Below are 27317 nucleotides of genomic sequence, written 5' to 3' on the forward strand. Positions count from 1 at the left end.
GTATAGCAGCTCAGCCTTAAAATTGCCATAGAGTTTGCTCCAAATTTGGGTCTTTCAATGTTTTGTGTGGAGAGCAGCTACAGTGTTTGGACAGGTTCAAGCCTCGGACTAATGAGAGAACAGTGTCCTCTCATGGAAAAGTCACATGCAAGTCCCAGCTTGGAGGGCAAAGCCCTCCCAGCACAGTTATAGCCAGCACAGTTATAGCTATAGTTGTAAGCTTGAACCTGTGGTCCGAACATGTGGACCCACGTGTCCAGGAGAAATTCTCAGATATTATCATTTTAAATATTTCTTCTGTTCCTTTCTCCCTTTCTTCTCCTTCTTGTATTTCCCATTATGCAAATATTTATACCTTTTGTAACTGTCATACAGGCACTGAGAATAAATTCTTTCTTCAGAAAGATTACACACCGGTAGGAAAAAGACACATCAAATTTTAGTTATTAGCCCTGGCTGGTGTGGCTCAGTTGGTTGGAGTGTTGAGGTGTACAGTGGAAGGTTGAGGGTTCAATTCCTGGCCAGGGCACATGCTAGGTTGTGGGGTTGACTCCTGGTCAAGGTATGTATGGAAGACAACCAATCGATGTTTCTCTCTAGTTAACATCTCTCTCTCTCTCCCTCCCTTTCTAAAATCAATAAAACATATTCTTTGGTGAGGATTTAAAAATTTAGTCATTAACATAAATGTAATAATTAAGGAATGTTCTGAATCCTATAGGAGCATACCTCCTCCTGTACTTAGATTTTGATCACCATCACTTTTCTGGTCATTTTTTCTTTAGACATTCTCCTTCACTTATAGCCTGCCTGTGGTTGAATCTATGGGTATCCAAAAAGTCCTCCTCTCTCCCATCTTTAAGGCTAAATATCATTTGAATAGGGTATAATTGTTAGAGTAGGGATTTCTCATGAGTAGAAGAGTGCATTTGAATGGCTGATGTCATTTGTAAAAGTTGGCCTGATTTAATATGTACTCCTTTTTCTAATATTTAAAAGAAATTAATTTTAGAGAGAGAGAAAGGGAGAGGGAGAGGCCACCTCCTACACTCCCACTGCTGGGGATAGAGCCTGAAACCTGGCATGTGCCCCAACCAGGAATCAAATTGGCGACTTGATGGGCGGATACTCAACCACTGATCCACACCAGCTAGGCTCGAATATGTATTTCTTATAAGTAGCACTTGCTAACTGATTGTGCCACTGGAGCTTCTCTAATATGTATTTATTAATGAATATTTACCCCACTACTAGATGTCAAGAAGTAATCAGGTCCAGGCAATCCACATAGAATGGCGTAGTCAATTTGGACTCTAGCAATCTTTTTTTTTTAATCTTCATCCGAGGATATTATATGTGTGTGTGTGTTTAATTAATAAGAGGGGGGGAACTATCTATTGGTTGCCCAACCCACTACCTAGGTATGTGCCCTGACTGGAATTTAACCCACAAATCCACAACATTTTGGTGTATGGGGTGGTGCTCCAACCACTGAGGAACCCAGCCAGGACTGGACTCTGGCAATTTTTAATGGAAGATGAGTGAAAGTTTGTTTGCTCTGCTGCAGATGTGGACCCCAATAACTATTAGGGCTCACAATGTGCAAAATCCATCCCAGGAATGGTCACAAGCTGCAGTTTTATTATGAACCCAGAATTTCATGGTGTGGAGAGCCCAGGATTTATTTTGGTTGACTGTGACTCATTAGTGGTAGATGGACAAAGAATAAAACAACACTATTTAGTGGGTCACCATAGTTACTGTTTAAATGAATACGTGTACCAGTTCATATATTCAACTTCAGGGTATTTTCAAGGTAGCTTTGAATTGCATAATGCAGAATCCTAAAAAGTTACATAGATGCCTTAGGTTTGAAAATGAAAAATAAAGTAGATTCAGAAAGAGAACATAAAACTTTTTAGGAAGTTTTGCCTTTTCCATATTGTTTCGCAACTGAAAATCGGTGCTTGGATTCCAGTGACCCTGAACAATGAGCTGGAAGTGGGCCTTTATTTATTTTACACTGCCTTTCAGATTTCTCTTTAAATTCCAAGGTGAGTGGCTTCATCATTTTTGTTGGTAAAATGTTGCTTCAGAGGAAAAAAAAAAAAAAAAACAGCCTTGACTAGGACTATAATGCCTGTAACATACTCAGGAGCAGATTCTATGTAAAGATCTGAAAACAAGGAGGATGGAGGAACATGTTAAGAATTCCTAACTCATTGCAGCTTAGCAGAGAAAAGGTGAGACGACCATATGGTTATTTTACCTGACAAAGCACAGTTGCTTTGGCTTCTTGTGCATTGAGTTATTAAAAATGATACATCTCAGCCTATGTGGGTAGAGGTTCTTGCTTATCATGCTAAGACATTCTGTAACTGACGAGATGAAGATAAAGTTCTTTGAAGCACTTAAGCATACTTCTGAAAACCTCAGACCTAAAGGAGAGGCTACCTCCTACACTCCCACTGCTGGGGATAGTGCCTACCAAGTACTATGTATATGTGCTATACAGACATCAGAGCGCGCTACTCAAATCAAATATAACTGAGCTGGAGTATGAGAAACAACTGGTCTTCTCCCTGAAAGAAAGTGAAGAATGGCTCTTGGTCCTTCAAATATTCGGAGTGAAAAAAAAGCCTGGTCTTAAAACATTTTTTAAAATAATTAAAAACCCACTTCTTGTGTGACAAATTACAACACCCCCTGATATTTGTTTCTTTAAGTTAGACCATTCCTTTGCAGCCTCTAAGAGCCCCCGAGACTCCCTTGGGGATGATGGTGGTGGATAGAACGCACCACCTATTTCAAGCCTGCGTTCTGAGTCTCCCCATCTCATCGTCTGTCACGAGGAAGCTTCCTGGACATATTAAACTTTTTAAAAACTTCAATTCAATAAAAATAAAGATTTTCCTTTTAGGTCACCATTTCTTCTGGCAGACTGAGTCTAAAGTGCACTTTATTTCCCTTTAATTTAACAGCTCCAGCAGCTTTTCCAGTTAAATCGTCTGTTCATTATTGAGCTCCATTTATGAAGGGGCTGTGCAGTGCAGTTTAATGAATCCTTGGCACAAAGCTCCCTTTCAGGACTTAGAAAGAATAGGGGCTGTTCAGGCCCTGTAGGGCTGTATGTCAAAGCCAGCCCATAATGCCTGTCAGCCAAGGGCAGAAATTCCCACTGATATAAGAATGTGCAAGAAATCAACTTTCACCACTGACGAGCAGATTAAGACACGATCAGGAAATGAGACTGTAGGTTTAGAACAGTGACACCTGTTTGAACAGAGCGATTTTCCCATCCCTTGATCACTGTGTGGCTGGGGAGGGGGCTGGTAGAGGCAGCAACATGGCCAAGGCCTCAAAGCCTTCCAGAGAGGGGAGGAAAGGACCAAAATCCCATTCTGGGTGGGGGCACCTTTTGGGTAGGTGTTGTGCTAAGTGCTCTTCATTCCTTTTCCTACTTCAATCCTCAGAACAAGGATGGATAATCAATTATGTAAGGATTAATTCCGTGTGACAGGATGGAAAATGAGGCTCACAGAATTTCATTTTTGGTTCGAGGTTACACTGCAAAATTGGCCACGAAATGGCAAAGATGGGATGGAACATAGGTCTGTCTGGCTCCTGGTGGCTGTCTTTTCTAGTGCTCTGAAGTGAGACTAATTGATAGATTGCTCCTTTGGAAACATCTCTAGGAATACTCAAAAATTCTTAATTACACGGAGTATATACTTAGTGCCTACTATGTACTATGTATATGTGCTATACATTGAGGATACACGCAGATGAGACATGGCATGGATGTGTGAGGAGTGTAGCTATGGGCTTGCCTTTAGTGTAAGACAAGCCTGCTGTGAGTCCCAGATCTCATCCTATATAATAAAAGGCTAATATGCAAATCGATCCAACAGCAAAACAACTGGTGGCTATGATGTGCACTGACCACCATGGGACACTCAATGCAGGAGCTGCCCCCTGGTGGTCAGTGTGCTCTCATGTGGGGAGCACCATTCAGCCAGATGCCCTGAGCTGGACTCATGGCTGGCAGGAATCTCTCCAGCCTCCCCAGCAGCACTAAGGATGTCCTACTGACAGCTTAGGCCTTCTCCCTGCCATCAGTCGTACATCCTCCGAGGGCTCCTGGACTGCAAGAGGGCGCAGTCTGGGCTGAGAGATTCCCTCCTTCCTGGTGCATGAATTTTGTGCACTGGGCCTCTTAGTAATATGTAACTTTTGAACCTTGCAGACCTTGGGAAAGTCCCTCTCACTAAGCCTTGCTGTGCTGCTCTTTTTCCAGACTCCAACCCAGCCACAGTTATCAGGTTGGTGGATCTGATAACTCTGGTCTTGCTGACTACTCCTCCGAGGTTATCATGGTCCAGAAGATTGCTACAGAATGATGTATTAGATGCCTTTGTGTTCTATTAAAACCATAAGATCTCTGAGTTTTCAAGATGGGTGTGCAGATACGTTGTCTTCCAGTATCATTATCATGGAGCACATCAAGCCTGATAAAGTATAATTTTTTAAAAAGGTAAAACATCTCTCAGACAAATATAAAATGAACCACACATAAGAGAGTCTATTCAACTCATGAATTAGCAATGGAATCATTAAGAGGATGACTGGTTCAAAGAACATTTAAGAAGCCAAGTATGTATATTAAGTATTGAAAGGGTAAGTTTACCGGATTATATTTTTTAAAATCTAGGTCATAAATTTTTGTGGCTATCTGTTTCATGGACAGAAATTATTTTCATATCTACTTGACAAAACTCTACCAGGTCATAAGCAACCTTACTAAATCTGGCACCTTCAATCAATAGCAACGGCGAGAGCAATTAAATACATTCCTCTGAACAATCTATGTCTTTGTTCTGGATAACACTGAAAGAATATGAGACTCGCCTTTTATCCTTATTTCCAAGTTTTAGATAATTTTTCTAATAAGTCCTATATTTTATAGACAAGTAAATTTGGACCCACCCAGAGAAAGTAAATGATTTGCATACATCATAGTGAGTTATTGGCAAAGGCAGAACCAAAACCCAGATCTCCTGCACCTCTTTATTGCTGTGAAACACATAATAATCTTGTTTTTTCCATTAGAGACCAGAGAAAAAGAAGACTTTCACTTTTCTGATTGCAAATATTGAAGGAACATATATTTTCCAGGGCAGCTTTTATATTAAGATCAATTAAATGTAGGAATAAGAAAATATGCTAATTAACCCATTCTGTTAAGATACAAATTAAAAAGTTAACCTTGCAGTTTACATCTTTTAATTTTTTTTTCAGTAGCAGTTGACATACTATATTACATTTGTTTTAGGTATATAACATAGGGATGAAACATCTATATAACTTACAAAGTGATCAATCATCCCAATAAGTCTAGTATCCATCTGATACCATACATGATTATTAAAATATTATTGACTATATTCCCTATCCTGTACTTTATATCCCCATGACTATTTTTATAACTGGAAGTTTATACTCCTTAATCCCTTCATATTTTCTCCCATCCTCCCAAATCCCTTCCCAACTGGCAACCATCAATTTTTTTTTAAAATCAATCTTTATTGTTCATATTATTACAAAGGTTCCTCATTTCTTCCCCCCTCCACCAGGTTCCCACCCCACCCTCCGCCCCCTCCCCATCCCCCATTGTCCTCATCCATAGGTGCAGTTTATGTTCAGTCTCTTCCTCCCTCCCTTTCTCCGATAGTAAATCCCTTTTCAGATAGTAAATCAGTTACTTAGCATTTTCTCATATCAATAATACCTCCACATGCCCAATGATACATTTCACACAAAAGACATTTCCAAATTGGTCAACCAGCCTCATCCAGGCCCCACCCAAGGCACTCACAGATCAACACCCCAGCGCTATACTAACTCAACACATCCAGATCTAAGCCTTCATCACTTGATTCAGCAGACCCTCAAGTTCCCACAAAAGTTTCCAGCCATGTCTGAGAGGCAGCCGTGGGGCAGGGGCAGGCGAGGAGCGAGGTGTTCCGGGCCTGGCTGCTCCGGGCCTGGCCTCTGGGCAACCATCAATTTGTTCTCTGTATCTGTGAGTTTGTTTCTGTTTTGTTTGTTCATTTAGATTCCATTTTTGTGAAATTAATTTAAGTGAAATTATATTGTATTTGACTTCCTCTGTTTGACTTATTTCACTTAGCATAATACTGTCTAAGTCCATCCATGTTGTGACAAATGACAGGATTTCATTATTTTTTATGGCCAAATAATATCCCATTGTTATAAATGTACATCTTCTTTATATAGTCATCTATCAGTGGATACTTGGATTCCTTCCATATCTTGGCTTTGTAAATGACACTGCAGTGAACCTAGGGGTACATATATATTTTTAAAGTAACATTTTTTTTTTTTTTATGTGGATAAATAGCCAGAAAAGTAATTGCTGGATTATATAGTAGTTTAATTTTTAATTTTTTTGAGGAACCTCCATATTTTTTCCTAGGGGCTGCACCCACCTATAATCCCACCAACAATGCATGAAGGTTCCCTTTCTCTATATCCTCATTAACATCTATTGTTTTTTCATTTATTGATGTTAGCTATCCTGAGAGGTGTGAGGTGATACCTAATTGTAGTTTTAATTTGCATTTTTCTGATGATTAGTGATGTTTAGCACATTTTCACATGTCTATTGGTCTTCTTTATGTCCAGGGGTTTACTTCCTTCTAACAACACAGGGGTAGTTTGGTTCCTTACATAGGGAACCCTGGAGACAGAGCTTGAAATGGGCAATTGTGTGCAGAAGATTGACTAAAAAGGACTCTGGAGAGCTATTTTCTGAAGGAAAGTGGGGAAGTCAACGTTGGGCAGAAGGAGAAGCTGCCCTACTATTGGCTTCCACTGATCTGGAGCCAAAATGACCTTTCAGAATTGACTCAAATTGAAGCAAGGTAGGTCTGACCTTTGCATCCCTGCATCATCCAGCCAGTCATTGCTCTCCCTTGGACTTGAGAGAGAATATGACCTTGGGCAAGGCAATATTTTTAAGCTGTGGGCAGTGCTTAGTTGAAGGGTCAAGCTGCTAGCCATCAGCAGACAGTAGATTCAACTGCCGAGGAATGGGTTCATGAGCTTCCAGAGGGGATCTGGGCATAGAACCACAGTATCCACTAGGCCTTATTTTCATTACAAGGTTAACTGCAGTAATAAGATTTCAACTCAAGGGCCCACACTGGTGGATTAATAGTGCCAGGAACACTAGTTGAAAAATGTCCTAGGCTCATCTGGGCTCAGTAGAAAGAAGGTGAGATTGATAGTGATTTCGGTAGGACAGTTGGGTGTGCCACCACATTTCTTGGATTTTATGGTGATGTGGGGTGACTAACAGGTTTGTGCTTCCAGGGTAATTGTTAATAAGTAATGTCACCTTTTATCTATAAAATATTAATTTTATTATCATCCTAAGAAAGAAATTCTATTCAATGTGGCTATTCCTGCCTCTCTCTCCTGTAAAGTGCTCCCTTCTCTCTGGACCCTATTTGGGACAAGTGGCCTGGCATCCTCACTGCATTTAGGATTTCAAAGAAGATCCTCTTTGGCAGAGAGGGGTTTCTTTAGCAAGTTCTGTTCCTAGCTTAGCAACACAAAACTCTCCTGAGGCATATATGCAAACATCCTTGGCAACTTTCCTAGAATGGACAAGAAGGAGGTAGACTCTGGAGCTGTGAGGTAAAATACAGGGAGAATAAAACAGATAACAACCATAGGAAATGATTTTGCCGCATGTTAAAGCAGAACTTTGCAGATACAGATACTGTCTGGCCTAACTAACTAATTAACCCTGAAATTAAAATCAGACACTCTTAAGTTTGTAATGGAATTTAGAGATCATTTATCAATTGTATAGAGGAGAGAGGCCAAGGTTCCATTCCTTGTAGAATAGGAACCCTGGTTCCTTAAACCTCCCAGTCTAGTGTATCTTCCACTGGACCAACTTCTGATCTCCAAGGAGAAATTAGCAGAGTCTATAGCAGTGACAATAACATGGAGGCAGCAATTTGGCCTTGGATAAAAGAGAAAGATTGCTCTAAGATCTGGGATGCCTTGGCAGAGGGGTTGGCGAGAAAATTGCTATATGCAAGAGCATGGGCATTGTTTGGCTTGTGTAAACAGAGCATGGCATCAGGTTGGGGGCCAGAGTCTTTTCTGGTGCCAGGAAAGTGACAAATGTTAAAAACTTCTACCAAGAATAAGGCAGTGTGCCACACATCAGGGAACACAAAGAAAGATAAGTTCCTTTGCTCAGAAATCTCTCCATTTCCATAAGACCAAATCTATGCTCTTTTGCACAGTATTTGAGGTACACTTTCCAATCTTATCTTCCTCTACTTGCTGCCTCACACTCTACATTCCAGCCACAGAGTACTATTTAAATTACCCTGACACTACCTTGCAGCTTTATACCTTCCTGTCCTGGCTCATAAGAACTCTCTTTAGGATTCCTACCTCCATCCCTGTCTTTTTTTTTTTTTTTTTTTTTTTTGTAACATCAAAAACTCTCTTTATCCTTTATGGTCCAACTCAATGGCATCTTCTTTTTTTTTAAAAAAAAAATATTTTATTGATTTTGTACAGAGAGGAAGGGAGAGAGATAGAGAGTTAGAAACATCGATGAGAGAGAAACATCGATCAGCTGCCTTTTGCACACCCACCACTGGGGATATGCCCGCAATCAAGGTACATGCCCTTGACCTGAATCGAACCCGGGTCCCTTCAGTCCCCAAGCCGACGCTCTATCCATTGAGCCAAACCGGTTTCAGTGGCATCTTTTGAACTGAGGACAGGAAGCATGTCTCTGCCATTTCTCTATGCCTAAGCAGGATGTACGTAGGATATAGCAGGTGCTCAGCAAATATCTGATGAATGAGTAAATAAATGGCATGATTGCTGTACTCAAATAAATCATAAGAAATATGTCTCTCTTCTTAGGACCAGGACTTGATGTGTGCATCCTTGGTGCCTAAGATAGAGCCTCACACATAGTATGTCCCAATAGATATTTACTAAGTGATGACTATAGACAAGTGTTAGCTGATTCAAGGCAGACTGGGCATCGGATTTAGATTTAAAGCTAAGTACTGTAGTACCAGCTGTTTGACCTTCATCCTGCTCCTCAGCTCTGTGAGTTTAGGTGTCTTCAATAAAATGGGGATGATATTAACTACCTGAAAGGGTTATAGTGAGGATTAAATGAATAATATGTGAAAGTGCCCAATGCTGCTTTAAATATAAGGTAGAAACTCAATAACTGCTTGTTGGGGGAATGGACATATGAAGGAGTGTCCTAAAAATGATAAAGTATTGGGGAAGCATGAAGGAGGGAGATATGGCAGCCTGAGTTGGTGGTAACAAAGAATCAGGAGGACTTTTTGAGAGACATTACTCTTTAATGTGGATTTTGAAAGCAGAATAGAATACTCAGGAAGTACAATGGAATTAGTGATAGCCTCGTTCTACCTCACAGAAGTATAATCTATTTCCTGCTGCCCCCAATAGAAATATAATCTATTTCCTGCTGCCACAACAAAAGTCACTTTAATCATAATGAGGATAGACCAAGTATAACATAGCAAAACTAACACTACACAGAGGAGTCTAAATTCAGATTTTCTTTTCATTAAAGTGTTTTTGAGGGGTTGAGGCAGGGGGATTGATAGATAGGTCCGGTATCCTAAGATTTGAAAAGCTTCCCCTTAACTCATTTCCTCCTTGATATGGTCAGGAAGTGCTTTCCTGAAAGACCAGGCAGGTTTAATGCAATTATGCGATGTTGGCCCTCCCCAGCTTGGCCCTGTGCTAGGCAACCCCAGCTGGCCTCACACAAGAGAAAGAAAACTTCAGCTGCCCCTCAGACCCTTGTTTTAGCACTCCTCAGAAAAGTGTTCCAGCGGCTGGGCTGAGTGAGCTACTTAGCTGTTTAATTGAATGAATTCAACCTCATATAATAGGATCTGGGTCTTTAAGCATTTCTGTCTGCCGCACCGGATATTGGGCTGAGGGCTGCTCATGTTACCCTGCTTTGCTGAGGCTCTGGGTGTCCGGCGTCTGCCCTTGTCCCATTTTGGTGTAAACCTCTGTGGGCTCAGAGCAGCCTTAAAAACTGTGTTCAGATGGAATTGTTCCACACTGGTTCAACTGAAGTCTAGTGCTTCTAAGAGGAGTAAGATACCAGGTATTTGAATTATGTCTGAACAAAAAAGGGTCTTGTGTAATTTTTCCCATTTTTAAGAAAGAGAAGGGGTGCAATCGCTACTTGGAAATTGGGTATTTTCAGCTCCCTCTTGGACTCATCTGCTTAGGCCTGCAGTGGATTGACCACATGACTGAGCAGGGCCTGAGTGAAATACATAACAAAGAAGAATTGAAAGGCAGGTTAATCTTCTTCAACCTTGCTCTCTGCCAATCCATCCTGCATACTAACGCCAGTGAGATTTCTTTCCTTTTGTGTTTTATGCATAATGGACAAACACGGACATGACAGAGCTTAAGTGTACAGTTCTTTGAGTTTTGATAAATGCATATGTCCCTGAATCCAACATGTCCCCCCTTTCAGTCAACCCCTTCCCAACTACTATTGGCAACTACTATTCTGATTTCCAGCACCATAAACTGATTTTCCTGTGCTAGGGTTTCATATAAATGGAATCTAAGTACCATATGCACTCCTTTACCTCTGGCTTATTTGGTCCAAGGTAATGCTTATGAGATTCAACCACGTGGTTGCAGGATAGTTTGTTCATTTTTTATTAAATATATTTCATTCTATCATATCACAGAATAATATTTCTAAAATAAAGAACTGACTATTCTCTGTGCTTAAAATCCTTTATAGTACCCCATTGCTTACATAATAATGCCCCAAATTTTGATATTTCATTCAAGTACCTTCTCCTCTGGCTATGGCCTCATCTCTAGCTACTCCCATCCATGCAAACCATTCTGTCTCCTACTTCTGTGCTTTCTGACCTGGCTGTGTCCTCCCCCCACACCCGCCTTCCCCCCGACCCCCCGCCCACACACACACACACACACACACACACACACACTCACACACACTTTTTTTCCCCCCATGTGGCAGGTTCCTCCCCAGCCTTCAGGCCTGCGTGAAGCCTTCCCTGACTGCCTAGCCAATTATTCCGCTGTCCGCTGTGTTGCCACAAGCCTGATTCTTCCCTCAATTATAGATTGGATGTTGAGGTCCTTGCATATGAGATAATGCATAGCTTCTGTTGGAAGTTCTAGGATCTGAACAGTGTTGTGCTCTGTGAAAATAGTTAAAGACAGCAAATTGATCATTTCATTGATTGGATTAATGAATGTGGTTGTCCAGCCTTATGTAGAACAGCTTTACAGCCCACATGAATCAGGGTCTGTCTCTTCACTGTCTGAAAATTGCCTGGAAGGAAGCAGATGATCCAGATCTATTACCTCACTGTTGACTCCATCTCCTCAGAGATCTAGTGCTCATCTGTAGATCACCTCTGGGCTCTTCCTCACACTTTAGACTTCTGGAAACCTCTTAATGAGAACTCAGCACACATGCGTGCACCAATTTTTTTGAGATATAATTCATATACCATAAAAATTGACTGTTTAATGTGTGAGATTCAGTGGTTTCTAGTATATTCACAATATTGTATGACCATCATCACTATCTAATCACAGAACATTTTTATCACTTCAAAAAGAAACACCCATTAATACAGATCATCTAGCATCAATCTAATTCCAGAACATTTTTTATTGCCTCAAAAAAGAAACACCACACCCATTAATACAGATCACCAATTTTAGGCAAATGAAATAAATTCTTAAAAAATTAACCATGTCTTATAGCAATTGAACATAGTTTTAAATGGTAATAAAATATTTCATATCAGTTAGACTCATTTCATATCAGTTTTTCACATTATTTGCAGATAACCAGATCAGTATCTGATTGCTTCAACTGTAGGTCAGGTTCTGTAACTAAGCATTTTTTCTTACTGTCTGTTCATACTAAATTAGAAGTTCTAACTCGCAATTATAGGTTGTTGGGAATGACAGCAGATGTTTGGTGGTTCTGTTAGACAGTTCTGGGTATTTTAATCAAACAAGGCATCTTGTCCTTTATACGCCCAACAGCTATCCTTCTCCCTTCTTCTGCAAAGTGAACACTGATCAGTCTAGGTTTTAGGCAGAGATTCCCTTCATCTCAGTAAGTGTATATACCTACCAGGGGTTAAATTATGACTGGTCTAAACAGTCACGGTAATATCCTTTCTTATGGTAATAGAGTGGTGCAAGGGTAAGCATTTAATCAAGTTTTGGCTAGGAGATGTTTTTCTCTGGTGAGGGACTCTCTTTCTGCATAAAATCAAAGCAACTCCAGGAAAAGGCCCCTTTCCCTTTCAGAATAGGAGTGTGAAGTCTGGAAGTGAATCAGCCATTTTGCAACCATGAGGCACCCAGGAAAGGATAACTAACACATCATGGAAGATGGAGCATAAAAATAGAGTCTGGGCTCATTGTGGTAACAATAAACAGCTGAACCAATGCCAGAAATTGCTCACATTAGGATCTATCTACCTATCTATCTATCTATCTATCTATCTATCATTTTTCTATTTGTCTATCTGGTTTCTTTATGACTAAAAACACAATTATAAAGACTTCTACCTCATATCCTATCAGATATTAATTTTACAAACACAACACAATTGACTATTTTAATTTGGTAGATGGCTGTGAAGGCACTTTCATTTCTACTTTTGGCTGCATTTGGTTCTAAGAATCCTTTTCAATGCTCCATTGAAGCATGTTGATATGGTTTTGAAATATTTTTTAATACTATGCCTTTAATTTCTTTCTTGGATAAGTGTGAATCATCACCTAAAAGGAAAAATCAAAATCAAACCTTAAGTAAGCAGTTGCTTTCACCACAGTTCTATTCATAAAATCCCGTTTTCTAATCCTTAATATAAAACAATCTTGATATTTCATCTCTAAAGTGATTAGTCCTAGCTATTCAGAATACTGAATATGTTGCTAAGGTAAGGCACTTGAGAAATACCCTTAACATTGTTACAATATCCTTATTAGCATTATAGTGTCATTATTTTACTAAGAATAGAGTGATTGTGAAGTAAATGAATAAGCTCCTATGGAATGACTTTTTAAATTCGAATTTGTTATTAAAATAAATATGTGCACAGTTTAGAAAGGAAAATAGCGATGTATTATAGTTTTCTTCCACATATCTCTCCTCTCACTTTGAACATTTAAAAATGCCTTCTGTCTAGTTTTTCCTCCATGTATGATAATAATCTTCTGTGGCAGACATGGAGATGCCCTGCTCTGATTCCTCTTCAAGAAAGAACTCTTCACCCAGCTGCTCTGAGAGTGGCTGGCAGCCTTCAGGTGTTAATTTTCTTCTCTTTCCTCTAAGTTGAGGCCACACTCCTATTGAGGTGCTGCCACCTGTGACTGGGCAAGGTAGTGACAGAAAGGCCTAGCCATTTCTGCCTAGTGCAGCATTCCTTGAATGAGTCATCTTTGTCTAGATGACCACTGTAATCTTGTAGAGATTTTTGTCAGATCTACAAAACTGAGGCCTTCCGTTTTGGATTTGGCTCCCGCTTTCCTTTCATAGGTTTTAGATTTGCATTGAATACGCTGAAGCATTCCTTATCCAATTTTGCTTTCTCTCCCTTTTATCTTTCCTAAGTGCTACTCCTAAAAAACCACTTGTCCTGAAAATTCTTACTTATAGAGCACTTACACCTTTCCACCTGTGGGGTGCTCCCCTCTTCCTTTCCCAGTCCTCCCAGTGTAGTTGTGGAGCACATTGTTCAGTGGTTCCCTGATCAAAGTTTGTTGACAGGCAATTTGACAAGACATCGTATGTCTTAAAATATTGGTATTCTATCCTCAAATTTGATCATTGGATTCGATATAGAATTCTAAGTAACAAATAATTTTCTTTCAGATTTCCAAGGACATCCCCCCCCCCCCCATAATTCCAATGTTGTTAATAAAAGATCTGATGCTGTTGTGATTCATGTGAGGTTTTTTAAAAATTATTCCTTAATATTCCATAAATTCATAATGAGGTGCTGTGTTGTGGATCTTTTTTAGAAATTAAGTTTGCTAGATATTTATGGGTTCTTTCAATCTGGAAATGCTTCTAGACCCACTGAATAATGAAGAAAATATTTAAAAAATAGGGTATCCAAAGAAACAGGGGATATATCATGGAAGAGAAGCAAAGGTAATTCCCTGGATTATGGCCAAGAGAAGTATCACAACAATAGTATATAGCAGGCCCAGTGACAATCCACATTTACTGAACTGGAGATGGAGAATCCCAAGAAGGAATCAATGTCTCCAAGAAAAATGAATGGGAATAATAGATTTCCTTATGTGTTTGACCATAAATCCTTCAGTTTGTAGAGTCCTTCAGTTCTGCACTTTTTTAAAAAAAATTTATTTCTTTGATAGTAATTTATCCACTCATCCAGGCATTGCTCCAATAACTGACCCATAACATTGTAAGTTGTAATAAAAGTTATTGTTTTAAGCCACTCTATTTGGGTGTAGTTTGTTATGCAACTATAGCAGACCAGATTAATATCTAATATTTTAATATGAAAAATAAGATCTAGTGTTAGTAGAATGTGGTTTGCAGGAGGAAAGTATGAGAAAATTAAAAACAAACAAAACAAAAACAAGAGATACTTTTTTTTGGGAGGGTGTAAATTTTGTAAGAACACATTTTTAATGAAATTGATACATTATAAATTGTGTGTAGAAATTGATATGTTTTATTTGAGGCTTCAAACTGGTGACAGGAAATTGGTATGGGGAGAGAGAGAAAAAAAAAAAAAAGAAAAAGAAAAAAGATGCCTAATTATTTCTCCCTTTAAACATGTGCATTCCTAACATCTATGCGGACTGAGCTTGTCCTGCAGGGAATATGATTAAAGTTACAAAGAGGAAAACAAAATAAGTAAATCAGCTTTTGATCCCGCTGCTATATTTACCCATAAGAAAGGAGGCAGCTCTCAGGTGGGCTTTTGTCTAGGTAATGTCCTGAAATCCAAGTGTAAAAGAACAATGTGAAATCTCAATTCTCCCAAACAGTTTGGGGTGAGTTCAACTCTTGAGCCCCCGGGGGTTTGGTTCCCAAGGAGACTAATCCCACTTGCTCAGCATTAGGTATCACTGGAGCAAAAGAGCTCTAGTTTGGAGCTCTGCAGAGAGGCCCTTAGTGTAGCCTGAAGCCCGCTCCTTCTGCCTCAGAGGAAGTGAAATGTATTGATGTCAAAACCACTCAAGAGAGTGTGCTCACTCTGGGTATAGGAGGAGGGGCTGATGGCTCAGGCAGGAGCTGGCCACTGACTTTGCTGAACCGAATTTCATCCCATACAGAGTTCTTCCTTAAAGGAAAGATCAAGGAAGAAAGCAATTGAGACCATGAGCTGGGATCTACATGTACAATTTAGTTAGATATTGGAAACTTCAAGGATTTATTTTGGTTGTAGGTATAGAGCTATTTCAAGCCATTTTTGTTGTTGCCTTATTATCTGTAGTGTCCATAAACACCAATGCTTTGATATGACCATGCCTCTGCCCAGACTGCTCCCAGAGATATTGCTTCTTTTCTTGGCACAAAGTCTTAGCTCAATTACTACCTGTCTAGCAGTCTTCCTCAAGTTTTCTGGGCTGAATTGAAGGTCCTTTTATTCCCTCAATGATTGTAACTTTAATTTACTTCCATTTAGAAGCATCGTATTACATGATAGTGGTTTGATTGCAGATCTGTCTTTCCACCAGAAAGGGTGGAAATCATGGCTTCTGATCTCTGAATTTATCATATGAGCACAGTGCTGAGCACCTCATTGGTGTCGATATCTTTCAGTTGAATGAATGAGTGACTGGATACATATTTTATGTGTAAAAATTCTATTTTGTGAATCAGGCTACAGAACTTATATGCCATGAAATCCTGATATTTCTGTATGGACCTTTATGATTGACAAAGAACTCCCACTCCATTATCTCATTGATTTTCACAATAGCCTAGTCAACTACACTCACACTCACTTTTATTCCCATTTTCTAGATGGGAACATTGAATCTAGAGGATTAAGTGACTTTTCTATAGTCAGTCGGATGATAAAGGGTTAGACTGCTCTTCAGTCTCAATATCTGGCTCTAATTTCATCACCCTCTCACACTGCCTTTTTCTAAGTGTCTATAACTGGCAAGTATTACTGCTCTCTTGCATCTGAAAATAGTGACTCATTTTGTTGGGGGAAAGAACAATTGATGCTGATTTTATAGGGGGAGTGTTGGTAAGGAATGGGTGGTGTCTAAGGAATCAAAAGCAAGGACGTTTGTGGAGACTGTATTTTGTGCCAGGAGCTTTCATATATATCATTTCAAAATAATTTTGAAGTCTTGGGATGATTTCCATTGTACCAATGAAAAAAAGGAAGATTCAGAGGCATTATTTGCCTGTTGTGTCATGTAATTCCCACAAAGACTTTGAGAACAGTAATGACTATTCCCATTTTTCAGATGAGGAAACTGAGTCTTAGGAAGATGAACTGACTTAAACAAGGGCGCTCATCTAGCAAATGGCAGGCCAGAGTTGGAGCCTCACTTGATCTAACACCAAATCCATTTTGATGCTTAGAACATGATCTGGAAATTTAGAGACTTTTACAGATGAATCTTTCCATATTCCATTGATTTTGAATATGATTATATTGGGGCTTAATAACTCTTTGGGTATTAAGAAAGATATTTCAGACTAAAGATGTTAATTAAATGTATCTTCCCAGAAATCTGTTTTGGGATTTTGCAAGAGCTGATCAGTTGAAAGAAGGTTAAAAAAAAAAAAAAAAAAGAGTCAGTGTTCTTGGCTGCCAGACCCTGAGCTCCACGGAATGGTCCTGTCTGGAAGGGGCAGGGAGGAGCTGACATTCACATCTGAAGGGTGAGAAGTACAATTCAAGGTCAGGCCCACATAATTTTTCTGAGTGCAAATGTCACCAAGAATAAAATAGTTCAAACACAAAGGACAAAATCCTGTGTGTATAAATCCAAATGAAAAATACATATGATTGAGCCAATGTGAATTTAAAGATTAGTTTGTTGAAGCTATGAGGGCTTGGGAAGTGTCTACTTCATCTCCTAAATGAAGAGTGTTCATCCATCCTCTCTTCTTCTTTTAATATATATATATATATATATATATATATATATATATATATATATACATTATTGATTTTTAACAGAGAGGAACAGAGAGGGATAGAGAGTTAGAAACATCGATGAGAGAGAATCATCCATCAGCTGCCTCTTGCACACCCCAACCAAGGTACATGTCCTTGACCAGAATCGAACCTGGGAACTTTCGGTCCGCAGGCCGATGCTCTATCCACTGAGCCAAACTGGTTTCAGTCATTCACCCTCTCTTCTGTGGTAAGGTTGTGCCTTCAGGGTGCTCACTAATGGTTTTTATTATATTCTGGGGGGAAAAAATCGGTCTTAAAGAAAAAAGTTTGGAAAGAGATAGTTTATATCTCTCCCATGCAGACTCTGTACCAAACCTACAAAAACTTATTTAGAGAACACAAAGAGTGTCTTCATATATATGATCTCATTTAATCCTCATGAGCACAATGTGATAGAGAAGACACGTAAGGGAAGAAAGTAACTTTTTTGTGTTTTAGAGAAATAAAGGCAAATACTCATCACGGGCTATGGAACAGTCAACAGATAAGAATTTTTCCACAGCATGTTTCTTTTAAATATCACAAGTGCCCTGTGCGGTGGGCAACCTTACCTGCATTTTACATGAATAAGTTAAGTCAGAAAGAGGTCCACTGGTTTGCCCAAATCCATCCTTATCAGAGCAAGGATTTCAACCCAAATCAAGAGCTACTGAGTGGTGGGTCTAAGACCAGAACCTAAGTCTTTTCTGAATCATCTTCCACATTTTACCATATTGTTCATTTTCTCTAATCCCAAGAGGATTGCCCAGGTGAAATTGGGTCTGAATTTCAAGGTGATTCTTGAAATGCAACAGAAGTTCTAAAAGGACAACCTAAATGGTGTGACTTATAGATTCCAACCCATATTTTTTTCGAACGTGCTGAGAGTTTTATACACACACAGCTCTTTCTCAAGCACCACCTGACTTAGTGGGATCAACTCCTTTCTTCCTTGCCTTCTGCTATCTACTACTAATAAAAAAGGAGCAAAGTATTAATAATACATTAATTATTACTTCTGACAATCAATGAGTAGAAGAAAGAGCACTATAATTGAGAGTCTGTGGAAACACCAGTTAGAATCTTAGCACCAAGGCTAGAGTTTGAAGAGACTCACGTGTCCTTCCCCCAACTTACAGATGAATAAAACAAGGCCAAGAGAGACCACAAGTTTTTTCTAGGGCTTAGAATGGCTCTGGGTTCAGATTAGACTGGATATGGCTTTGGCCAACTCCCTGAAACTCTCCAAGGCTCAGTTTCTTCTTTTGCTAGCTGGCGGTGATCACGTGTACTCCACGGGGTTATTGCTCAAAGATTAAATGAGGCAAAGGATGGACATCACAAGGCATTAGCAAGTGCCCAGTAGCTGGAGCTTTTGTGGCCAGGGCTGGGAGTGAAACCTAGCTCTTCCGAGGGGCGGTCCCATCCTCACCTCCTCAGGCGGTGGGAACTAGCCCAGAGAAAGCCAGAAAGTCGCGGGGCGAAGGGAAACGAAAGGGTTAAAGCGATGAGCTTGAGAAAGGCCAGAAAATTAGAAAAGCGGACCCGCCCCCCCCACCCGCCCCCTCCAGCCAGCTCAGTAAGCCCCTCCCCTCCGCCACTGGGGCGGTCGCCTCGCTCCTTCCCTGTGTCCCTCCCTTACAAGATCTAATGAGCTCCCCTGGGAGGCCGAGCAGCGAGCCGGCTCGGAGCTAGGAGGCCAAGCCGGGACTGGATCCGGGGTCCGGGATCCGGGCCTGGGCAGCCGGCGGGAGCTGGGCGAGGGCGCACCGGGAAGAAGAGGCGATGGCGGTGCAGGCGGCGCTGCTCAGCACACACCCCTTCGTCCCCTTCGGCTTCGGGGGCTCCCCGGACGGGCTTGGGGGCGCCTTCGGAGCCCTGGACAAGGGCTGCTGCTTCGAGGACGATGAGCCCGGGATGCCGGCGGGCGCACTGCTGGCGGGCCCCCCCGAGGGCGGGGACGCGCGCGAGGCCACCCGCGACCTGCTCAGCTTCATCGACTCGGCGTCCAGCAACATCAAGCTGGCCCTGGACAAGCCGGGCAAGTCCAGGCGGAAGGTGAACCACCGCAAGTATCTGCAGAAGCAGATCAAGCGCTGCAGCGGCCTGATGGGCGCCGTGCCCCCCAGCCCGCCCTCCCCGGGCGCCGCCGCCGCCGACACCCCGGCCAGGCGGGCGCTCGGGGCTCCCAGCACGCAGACAGCCGCGGCCCCGGCCCCGGGCAAGGCGGGCCCCCGGCGGGACGCCTCCTCGCAGGCCGCGGCCGCCAGCCTTCAGAGCCAGAGCCTGGCTGCGCTCTTCGACTCGCTGCGCCACGTCCCCGAGGGCGCCGGATCCGCCGCCGGGGGTTCGGGGACCACGCCCCCAGCCGGGCTCGCCGGCGCGGGCTCAGGGGGTGCGGGAGGGGATGCGCTCGGCCCCGCGGGGGGCACGGCGGTCCCCGGCACCCGGAAGGTCCCGCCGCTGCGCGCCCGCAACCTGCCCCCTTCCTTCTTCACCGAGCCGTCCCGGACGACCGGCGGCGGCGGGTGCGGCCCGTCGGGGTGCAGCGGCGTGAACCTGTGCGACCTGGAGAAGGGTCCCCCCGAGACCCTGGAGTTCTTCGAGCTGCTGGGGCCCGACTACGGCGCGGGCTCCGAGGCGGGCGTCCTGCTCGCAGCCGCGGAGCCTCTGGATGCGTTCCCCGCCGGCGCCACGGGCCTGCGGGGACCCCCGGAGCTGGAGCCCGGCCTCTTTGAGCCGCCGCCGCCGGTGATGGGGACAAGCCTCCCGTACCCTGATCCCTGGAGCGCCCCGGCTTGTGCCCCGGCCAAGAAGCAGTCCCTGGCGGCCCCCCGCGGCGGCTCGACCTTGACCGAGCCCCTACGCCTCCTGTACCCCGCCGCGGTCCCCTCCCCCGGCGGGGAGGACGGGCCGGGCCCCCTGGCCGCTTTTGGCCCCTTCTTCTCGGACTGCGTCCTGCCCCCGCCCCCACCCCCGCAGCCGCCCCGCCAGGTGTCCTACGACCTGTGCGCGGGCTACGGGCGCACCTCTTACCCCAGCCTTTGGAGACCCGACGGGGTTTGGGAAGGGGACCCGGGGGAGGAGGGGGCGCCCCGGGACTGACGGAGGTGAGGTACCCTGCCTCCCGTGAGAGACTGCTGTCGAGACTCCTCCGGGGTCTCCCCCCAACACGAAAGGACGATTGGAAAATGCACGTGGAGATGAAACGGAATTAAAAGCTTCAATTAATAAAAAGAAACGCAAAGAGATGAAGAGGAGTTGGGCATTGTTTTAATCACAATCTCAAGTATTAAAAAGAAAAAAAAAAAAAAGCCGTTGGCAGGTTCTAACTGGGACAGATGAGCCAAGACACCAAGACAGGGTTGGGTCATGGAGTGGGGATGGAGAAGGGGCAGGAGGTGGCTTCCGTAGCGCCTGTCCCCACTCCAGCTTTCCAGCTAAAGGTCAGTGTGTGTGAGTGTAGTTGCCCCTTCCAAACGGTGCCCTGGTCCTCTCCCTCCCTCTCCTGAGTGCACCATGGATGGAAGCCTATATTGGAAAGATTGGAGCGGAGGGTTACAGTTATGGATTTGGGATAGCTTCCCGTGTGGTCTCTACCTCGTTAGGGTTATTAAGGACAGGAGGCCACTAGTGGTCCTCCGATGACCTCCCTTGTGCTGGCCCTTGACGTTGAGTCTCTTCTCTGTCACTCTTCCTCTTAAGCTTTTCTCCTACCTTTTCCGTATCTTTATCATTCTTTTCCACTCAAATCAGTGTCCTTCTTCTCTTTCCTTCTCTGGCTTCTCATTGCTCTCTCTGATTTTGTTTCTCTCAGCTTTTCTTGCAAACCTTATATAAGAGGCTTCAGTTGGGCAAACCTGGGATCCATTTCTCTCTCCTTTCCTTCTTCCATTCTTCAACCACTCTGAGAGGGGCATCCCTGGCAAGTTACAAACTCTTTGCATCCAAATTTCCTTATCAGAGAGGGTGAGGCTGACCCTGTCCCTCCACTTCTCACTCAGTTGGCTGGGGAGCTCAGAGAGGAAATACATAACTTGCCTTGAAGCCGCTGCAGTGCTTGATTGGTTCCTTGGGCTGATGTGGAAGCCATTAGAATTCCAAGTCTCTTGCTCTTTTTTGGCCCCTCTATTCGCCTGCTGATTGCCTTTTTCTTTATAAGCCCTGTGCCCTCCCTCCCGCTTTCTTGCTCCATTCTTCCCTCTTCTCCTTTCTCCCTCCCTGTGCTTCCTCACTCCCGCTACCCACACTCTCCCCAGTGGAAGGAATGGTGAAGGGTGTGAAGTTCCCTAAAAAAACAGGTTTGATGAATGGGATCTGAAGGTCCCTCCACTCCCCCACCCTCCCAGTGAGGAGGCTGATCTGTTATCTGAGAGATTTGGGAAAAGCCAGACATGTTTTACCCAGCCACGAAGTGTACACACAGCATGACCAGGGTGGCTGAGGGCAGAGGAGAAAAGACTGGGTGGGAAGTGAACAGCTGGAGAGGAAAGGGGGAGTCCTGATGATGAAAATGCCCCAAGTGACCAACACCCAGAAAATATAAGATGTTGCATGTTGTGTTGCAAAGGAGAGCTGCCTCTGTCCAAGACAGCCAAGATAGGATTAAAAGACAGCCAAGATAGGATTAAAAGAATATCTACATCTGAGAAAGTCAAAACCTCCATGCTCTTGCAGGAGATTTCAAAATGCAGGTCAATGTGTGCACACATCAAAAGTACTGCAATATTTTCAGAAGGGAATGTGGGAGGAGGGGTGGTGGTAGGGAAGCAAATGCTTATCAAGCCATAGCATACGACTTAAAATGTCAACACTAAATCACTTCCTTTTGAATAAAACATTTCTTAAGAAAGCACCAGAGGGTAATATAGCAAGGAGTCTTATTAACGATGAAAAGAACTTTTGTGACTCCAGAAAATTGGTGTCTCTAGAATTTCTCCCAAAGCGGTGAAACTAATTAATTCCATTGTGTTAGCAGAATATTGTTCAACAATCATTTAATTTTATCAGCGTTATTTGGTGATAAGTACCATCCAGAATAGAATTGCACAGTAGAAAAACAATAACCTATGGCCATTATGAAGGCTATAGTGTCACAGCAATGTTTCTTTATTTCCTCTTCTTCCCTGGTTAACTAAAACAAGGTACCTCTCTCCCAGCAGCTTACTTGCCCTGCCTTTCAATAATAATGAAAGCACTGCTTCCATGTGCCAGCACTGAGCTAAGCACCAGCCCACTGAGTCTCTGGACAATCCTGTGAAGTAGGTGCTATTATTATTCCCATTTGGAAAGTGAGGCTCAGACAGGTTAAATAACTTGCTAAAAGTAACTAGTGGGCTCAGGATCCAGATCTACAAGTGTCTTAACACCACGACTTGGCTGTTACTTGTGAGGCTCTATTGTGTTATGTTAGTGTATAACTGTATATGGTTCCCAGTCCCCTGCATTATGTACCATAGGGCTTCTCAACCTCACCAGTATTGACTTTTTGGGCAGGATAATTCTTTGCCGTGGGGGTTATCCTGTGCATAGTGAAATGTTTAGCCGCATCTCTGGCCTCTACCTGCTAGAAACCAATAACACTCCCCTAGTTGTGACAAAAAATATTTTAAAAAATCTTCATCGCCACATGTTCCCTAGAGGTCACTGCTAGTTGAGAACCACTATTCTTCTATGCTGGAAGAATGTATAAAGGTGCCTAGAACACTCACATAAATGATCTCATTTAATTCTTACTAAGGCTTGTGGGTAGGTATTGTTAGTATCCTTATTATTATATAGGTAAAAAGTAAGAAAGACCAGAGGAGGGGCTAAGTCAATCCACTTAGCTACATCTCATCTCTGCTAATTCACCAGCCATGGACCAATTATTTAGCTGTGTTAAAATGCAATCTTTCCATTGGTAAAATTGGCAACTATCACAAATGGTTATCATGAGAGTTGGAATAGGGTATGTATAAATTCCCACCAAGAGGGAGAGAGTAGTTCTAGTCCCAGGAGGCCAAGGCTCCAAACCACCCCGCTATCCACGATGGCAAGAATGTGTGTTTGGCCCCTATGCAGCCCCCCAATAGCCCCATCTCTGATTCTTCTTCTCCCCACATTGCCTTTCAGTCTGGGCACATGTTTGTCTGACCATGACACCTACCACAATACAGTAAGTAGTGCCCATTAATAACAGTCCTACCAAGGGCTCAACATACAGTTGCTTCCTCTCTAATGTCATTTTCTACTGCAGCCTGTTAGAAAGTATTTGCATCTCTTGTTTAGCCACATACTTGCCCATTGACCATTCTTTTTAAGTGCAATGGTAGATATTTTTTTCAAGACCAATAATGTGTTGTAATAGGCTCGTAATTGTGTCAGATTGGACAGGCAGGGGATCTCAGCATTGTCAGTAATGACACTGTATGTTGCATAGTCACAATTCCCCAATTCAGCTGGGCATCCTTTGGTGCCTGGAGTGTGTGTTAGTGTCTTCCTGCATCCTCGAATGGTTGTTCCAAACCTTTTCTCATCTCCATTCAAGCCTCCACTCTCTCCCTTTCCTCACGCCACGTCCTGACGATATGGAGAACACCTGTTATAATTGCTACCTCCCCCCCCCCCCATTTCCCAGCCCCACCTTCACACATAAATTCTCTCTACAGGCAAGACCTTCTCCTGCCCTCACAGCTCAGCATCCTGACCCTCCCACTTCGTAAGGACAAGATGCTGCTCCTTCAGGGGTCCTAAGTCTCCTCTATCTCCAGGTTCATCCTCATGTTTCCTCTCATCCTAGAAATAAGGCTTTAGAATGGTTTAAAAATAAGAAAGAGGGGGGATAGAAAGCTGAAAAACTCAACCCTGTTTCCCCTTTTCTAGATAGTACTCTGTCTTGTCTTTAAAGTTGAGTCTCTCTCAGGAAAAGAATCCACACATTTTGCCTCCATCTCACCTGCTACTTAACCTTGAACCACACTAAGTCTTAGGGTAGCCAACTCTTCCAGTTTGCCCAGGACTGTCTCAGTTTTACCACCGAAAGTTCCACTTACCAAGACATACAGCTCAGTCCCAGGCAAACTTGAACAATTATTCACTCATTTTTATTAAGTCCCTCCTGAGGACAGGCAGCCATTAAGTGGTGGGATATGTGATGGGAAAGATGGACATGGAAACATGCAGGGTCCCTGCCCCAACACAGCTTCTGGTTAGCATCACACAGCAGCAATAGTGTGTGAGGAAAGTGCAAGAGAGTGGCCATCGGCCCTATGGAAAAGGGAGGGCAGGACAAAAACAGGCATTTGCAAAAGTTTGATGTGGCCCAAGGTTGGCAAAGGAGTGGCAGGGACGCACTCCTAGTTATGTGAGATGTTGTTAATTCAACAGGGCACTCTTGCTCTCTGCACCCGAATTTAGCTCTATGTTACTTCCATTGCCCAGGTTAAAGCCTGTTTTCCAACTGGCATTTACATGGTCACTGACCCAGAACTGACCCAATGCTGGGAAACTGACTCACACTGTCCAAGTTCACAAGTATAAACCATAAGTCCTCTTGCTAATATGTAAACCACAATAACTTATGCCTGACCAGGAGAATCCCTGGTACCTACTACATAGAAGACATGGAAATCAGAACAGCATGCATTGAGCAGTAGTCTAAATTGCAGGAATATCTCCACAATTTGGGGACAACTGTGGCTAAGCTTCTTTTACGTCCAGTGGATTGCTCAAGCACCTACTGCCTTACTTGCATAAAGTCTTACTCTCTCTGCCCTTAGAGTCTTTCCCTTCTTTTTAGAGGTTGCCAGAACACTGGAAGCTTCTATAGTCCAAAAGACAAGAATCCAAAAAGGAGATCCAGGTTGGCTTTGCCATTCAAGTGAGTTTAGAGCTGGCATCTGTTAAATCTGCTTCTGTCATTGCTAGTTATACAACTGAGAGTTGTACAAATTGTACATATTATGGAGCCTGCACAGCCAAGCAGACTGAACTCCAACCTATGCTTGCTCTACTGCTGCCAAGATGTGAACACCAGGGAGGGGACATCTTGTTTTTAAAATTTGCACAAAGGCACCATATAGGTAGCCCCTCTGTTTTCACCTGTTTCCTCCCTGAAGGTCACAGCTGAAAACGGGTCCTACTCAGAATAGACATGCTGGTGAAGCTGCTCCCATTTGCTGAGAAGGCCCATGTCCACTGCGGGAGGGTGGTCTCTTCCCTCAGGAGCAGGGCCTAGGAGCACTGAGCCAGAACTGGTTCTGGCTCCTGTCACCTAGAGACCCAGTGTCACCAATGCTCTCCTTCCTCTCTCTCTAGCATCCACCGGAGTCATCAGCTTTTTCTTTTAAACCCTGTCCCGGGACTATGGGTATTATGGGGCTGAATGTTTGTGTCCCCCCAAAACTCATATATTGAACCCTAATCCCCAATGAGATGGTATTTGGAGGTGATTAGGTCCTGCGGGTGGATCTCTCATGAATGGGATTAGCGTCCTTATAAGAAGAGGCCAGAGAGCTAGCTCAGTCTCTCTGCAGATGAGGACATGAGAATACAGCCATCTGTAAACCAGGAGAGAGTTCTCACAAGCACCCAACCATGTTGGCACCCCGATCTTAGACTCCCAGTCTCCAGAAGCGTGAGCAATAGATGTCTGTTGTTGAGGACCCCCAGGTGGTAAGGGTAGCAGCCTGAGCTAAGACAGTGGGGCTCCTTACTTTTAAGGGTGGCTCCCTCAGTGTTCCCAGTTTATTTCCCATTCCTGACCATCCCAGTCTAGGTGGCAACTTTTGTGACTAGACAAGAACCACCTGCCTTCTGTAAAGGCCACCATAGTGGGCCTGCCTACCTTAGCAAGGTGGTTTGAATGGTGCATTAGATGATTCATATAAAGACCCAGTATACTATCAAGATACTTTTAAAAACCCTGTTATTGTAACCATTATTGCCCAAAGAGGCCTCAGCAGAAAGCAGGAAAAGAGTCCTGGACTTCTGGTCCCTCCCTTTCCTGCATCCAGGGACGAAGGGCCCTGGATGCCCCAGGATTTTAATTCAGGATTTAAAAGGTCACTGGAAGCTCTGGCACTGAAAACGCCCCTTCCCTCCACAATGACTCGGAATCCGTGACTAACGGGCCCCTTCACCGGAGCTGGGAGCGGCTTCCTAGGGAGCACTGATGGAGGGAGCCTTTACCGCAGAAAACAAAGCAAAATCCCGCACAAAGGACAGAAGTGGCTGGGTGGGCAGGCGCCGTGCGCTCCCAGCATGCTATGCGCCAAGTCCTTCCGCAGGAGCAGGCCTGCAGGGAGTCCCGGGACACCCAGTCCCCACGCAGAGCGCCGCTCAGAATCCGATCTCTTCATCAATTCTGCCAGAACAACGGGGTTGCAGTGCATGGCAGGGGATAAAGTGGCCCGGAGGAACTCAGGACGCGTTTGAATGGGGGCCCAGAACTCAGGCAGAATCTGAATCACCTTGGCACAGGCCCGGGTCAGGGGTGGCTGCCAGCACATTGTAAGAAAAGCCATTCTGCACAAAGCCGGGCCACACAATGGCACGAGGGAACAGGAAGCGCTGCAGCATGACTTTAATTCCTGTCCTCGCTCCGAGCAAGGCCACAGCTCAGCTGGGAAGGCCTCACCATTGCTCCTGTGTGTTAAATACTCACCCACTGCCTGGAGCAAGCTGGAAAATGGGGAGACTAGAGGTTTTCCACTCCAAATTTCAGATATAAGATCGAATCATAGGCTTTCAAGACTGATCTTACCTTGGAGAGCAGAAGGTGTCCTCAGTCCAGGCTGTTTTTTAAGTACTGCCTCAGGGGAGAAGAGGGCTTGCAAAAACAGCCCAGGGTTCCACCAACACCTGCTGAAGTGGCTGGTGCAGTTGGGCCCGGCGGGAACCCCATTTGAAAATCGCTGCTGTGCCAGGTGCTTTGTATAGAGGCGCTGGAGGACTGGCTGCTTGCCCCTCTATTTTCACCTGTTTTGCCCCACACAGCTCCCCACATAGTTGTCAAAATGT

At 43.6% G+C, this 27317-nt stretch overlaps 2 protein-coding genes and 1 long non-coding RNA gene across 3 annotated transcripts in view; all 3 read left to right on the forward strand.

Moving 5' to 3' along the window:
* LOC311628242 overlaps window positions 1–27317 on the forward strand; it is a 1314020-nt gene that overhangs the window by 139301 nt on the left and 1147402 nt on the right. The window lies entirely within an intron of this gene.
* The window catches only part of LOC311628228 (tigger transposable element-derived protein 1-like), a 457475-nt gene that overhangs the window by 131567 nt on the left and 298591 nt on the right, over window positions 1–27317 (forward strand). The window lies entirely within an intron of this gene.
* FAM181B (family with sequence similarity 181 member B) lies at window positions 18601–20573 on the forward strand. The gene has a single exon (XM_084895720.1). The coding sequence runs from the start codon at window positions 19101–19103 to the stop codon at window positions 20418–20420; it is 1320 nt and encodes a 439-aa protein (XP_084751846.1). The 5' UTR covers window positions 18601–19100; the 3' UTR covers window positions 20421–20573.

The sequence above is a fragment of the Pipistrellus hanaki genome (assembly GCF_964339955.1).
Source record: "Pipistrellus hanaki genome assembly, chromosome: 9".
In the NCBI taxonomy this organism is placed as follows: Eukaryota; Metazoa; Chordata; class Mammalia; order Chiroptera; family Vespertilionidae; genus Pipistrellus; species Pipistrellus hanaki.

What these genes read in the sequence shown, in the direction of transcription:
- FAM181B (XM_084895720.1), top strand. Translation starts at nt 19,101, where the DNA reads ATGGCGGTGCAGGCGGCGCTGCTCAGCACACACCCCTTCGTCCCCTTC.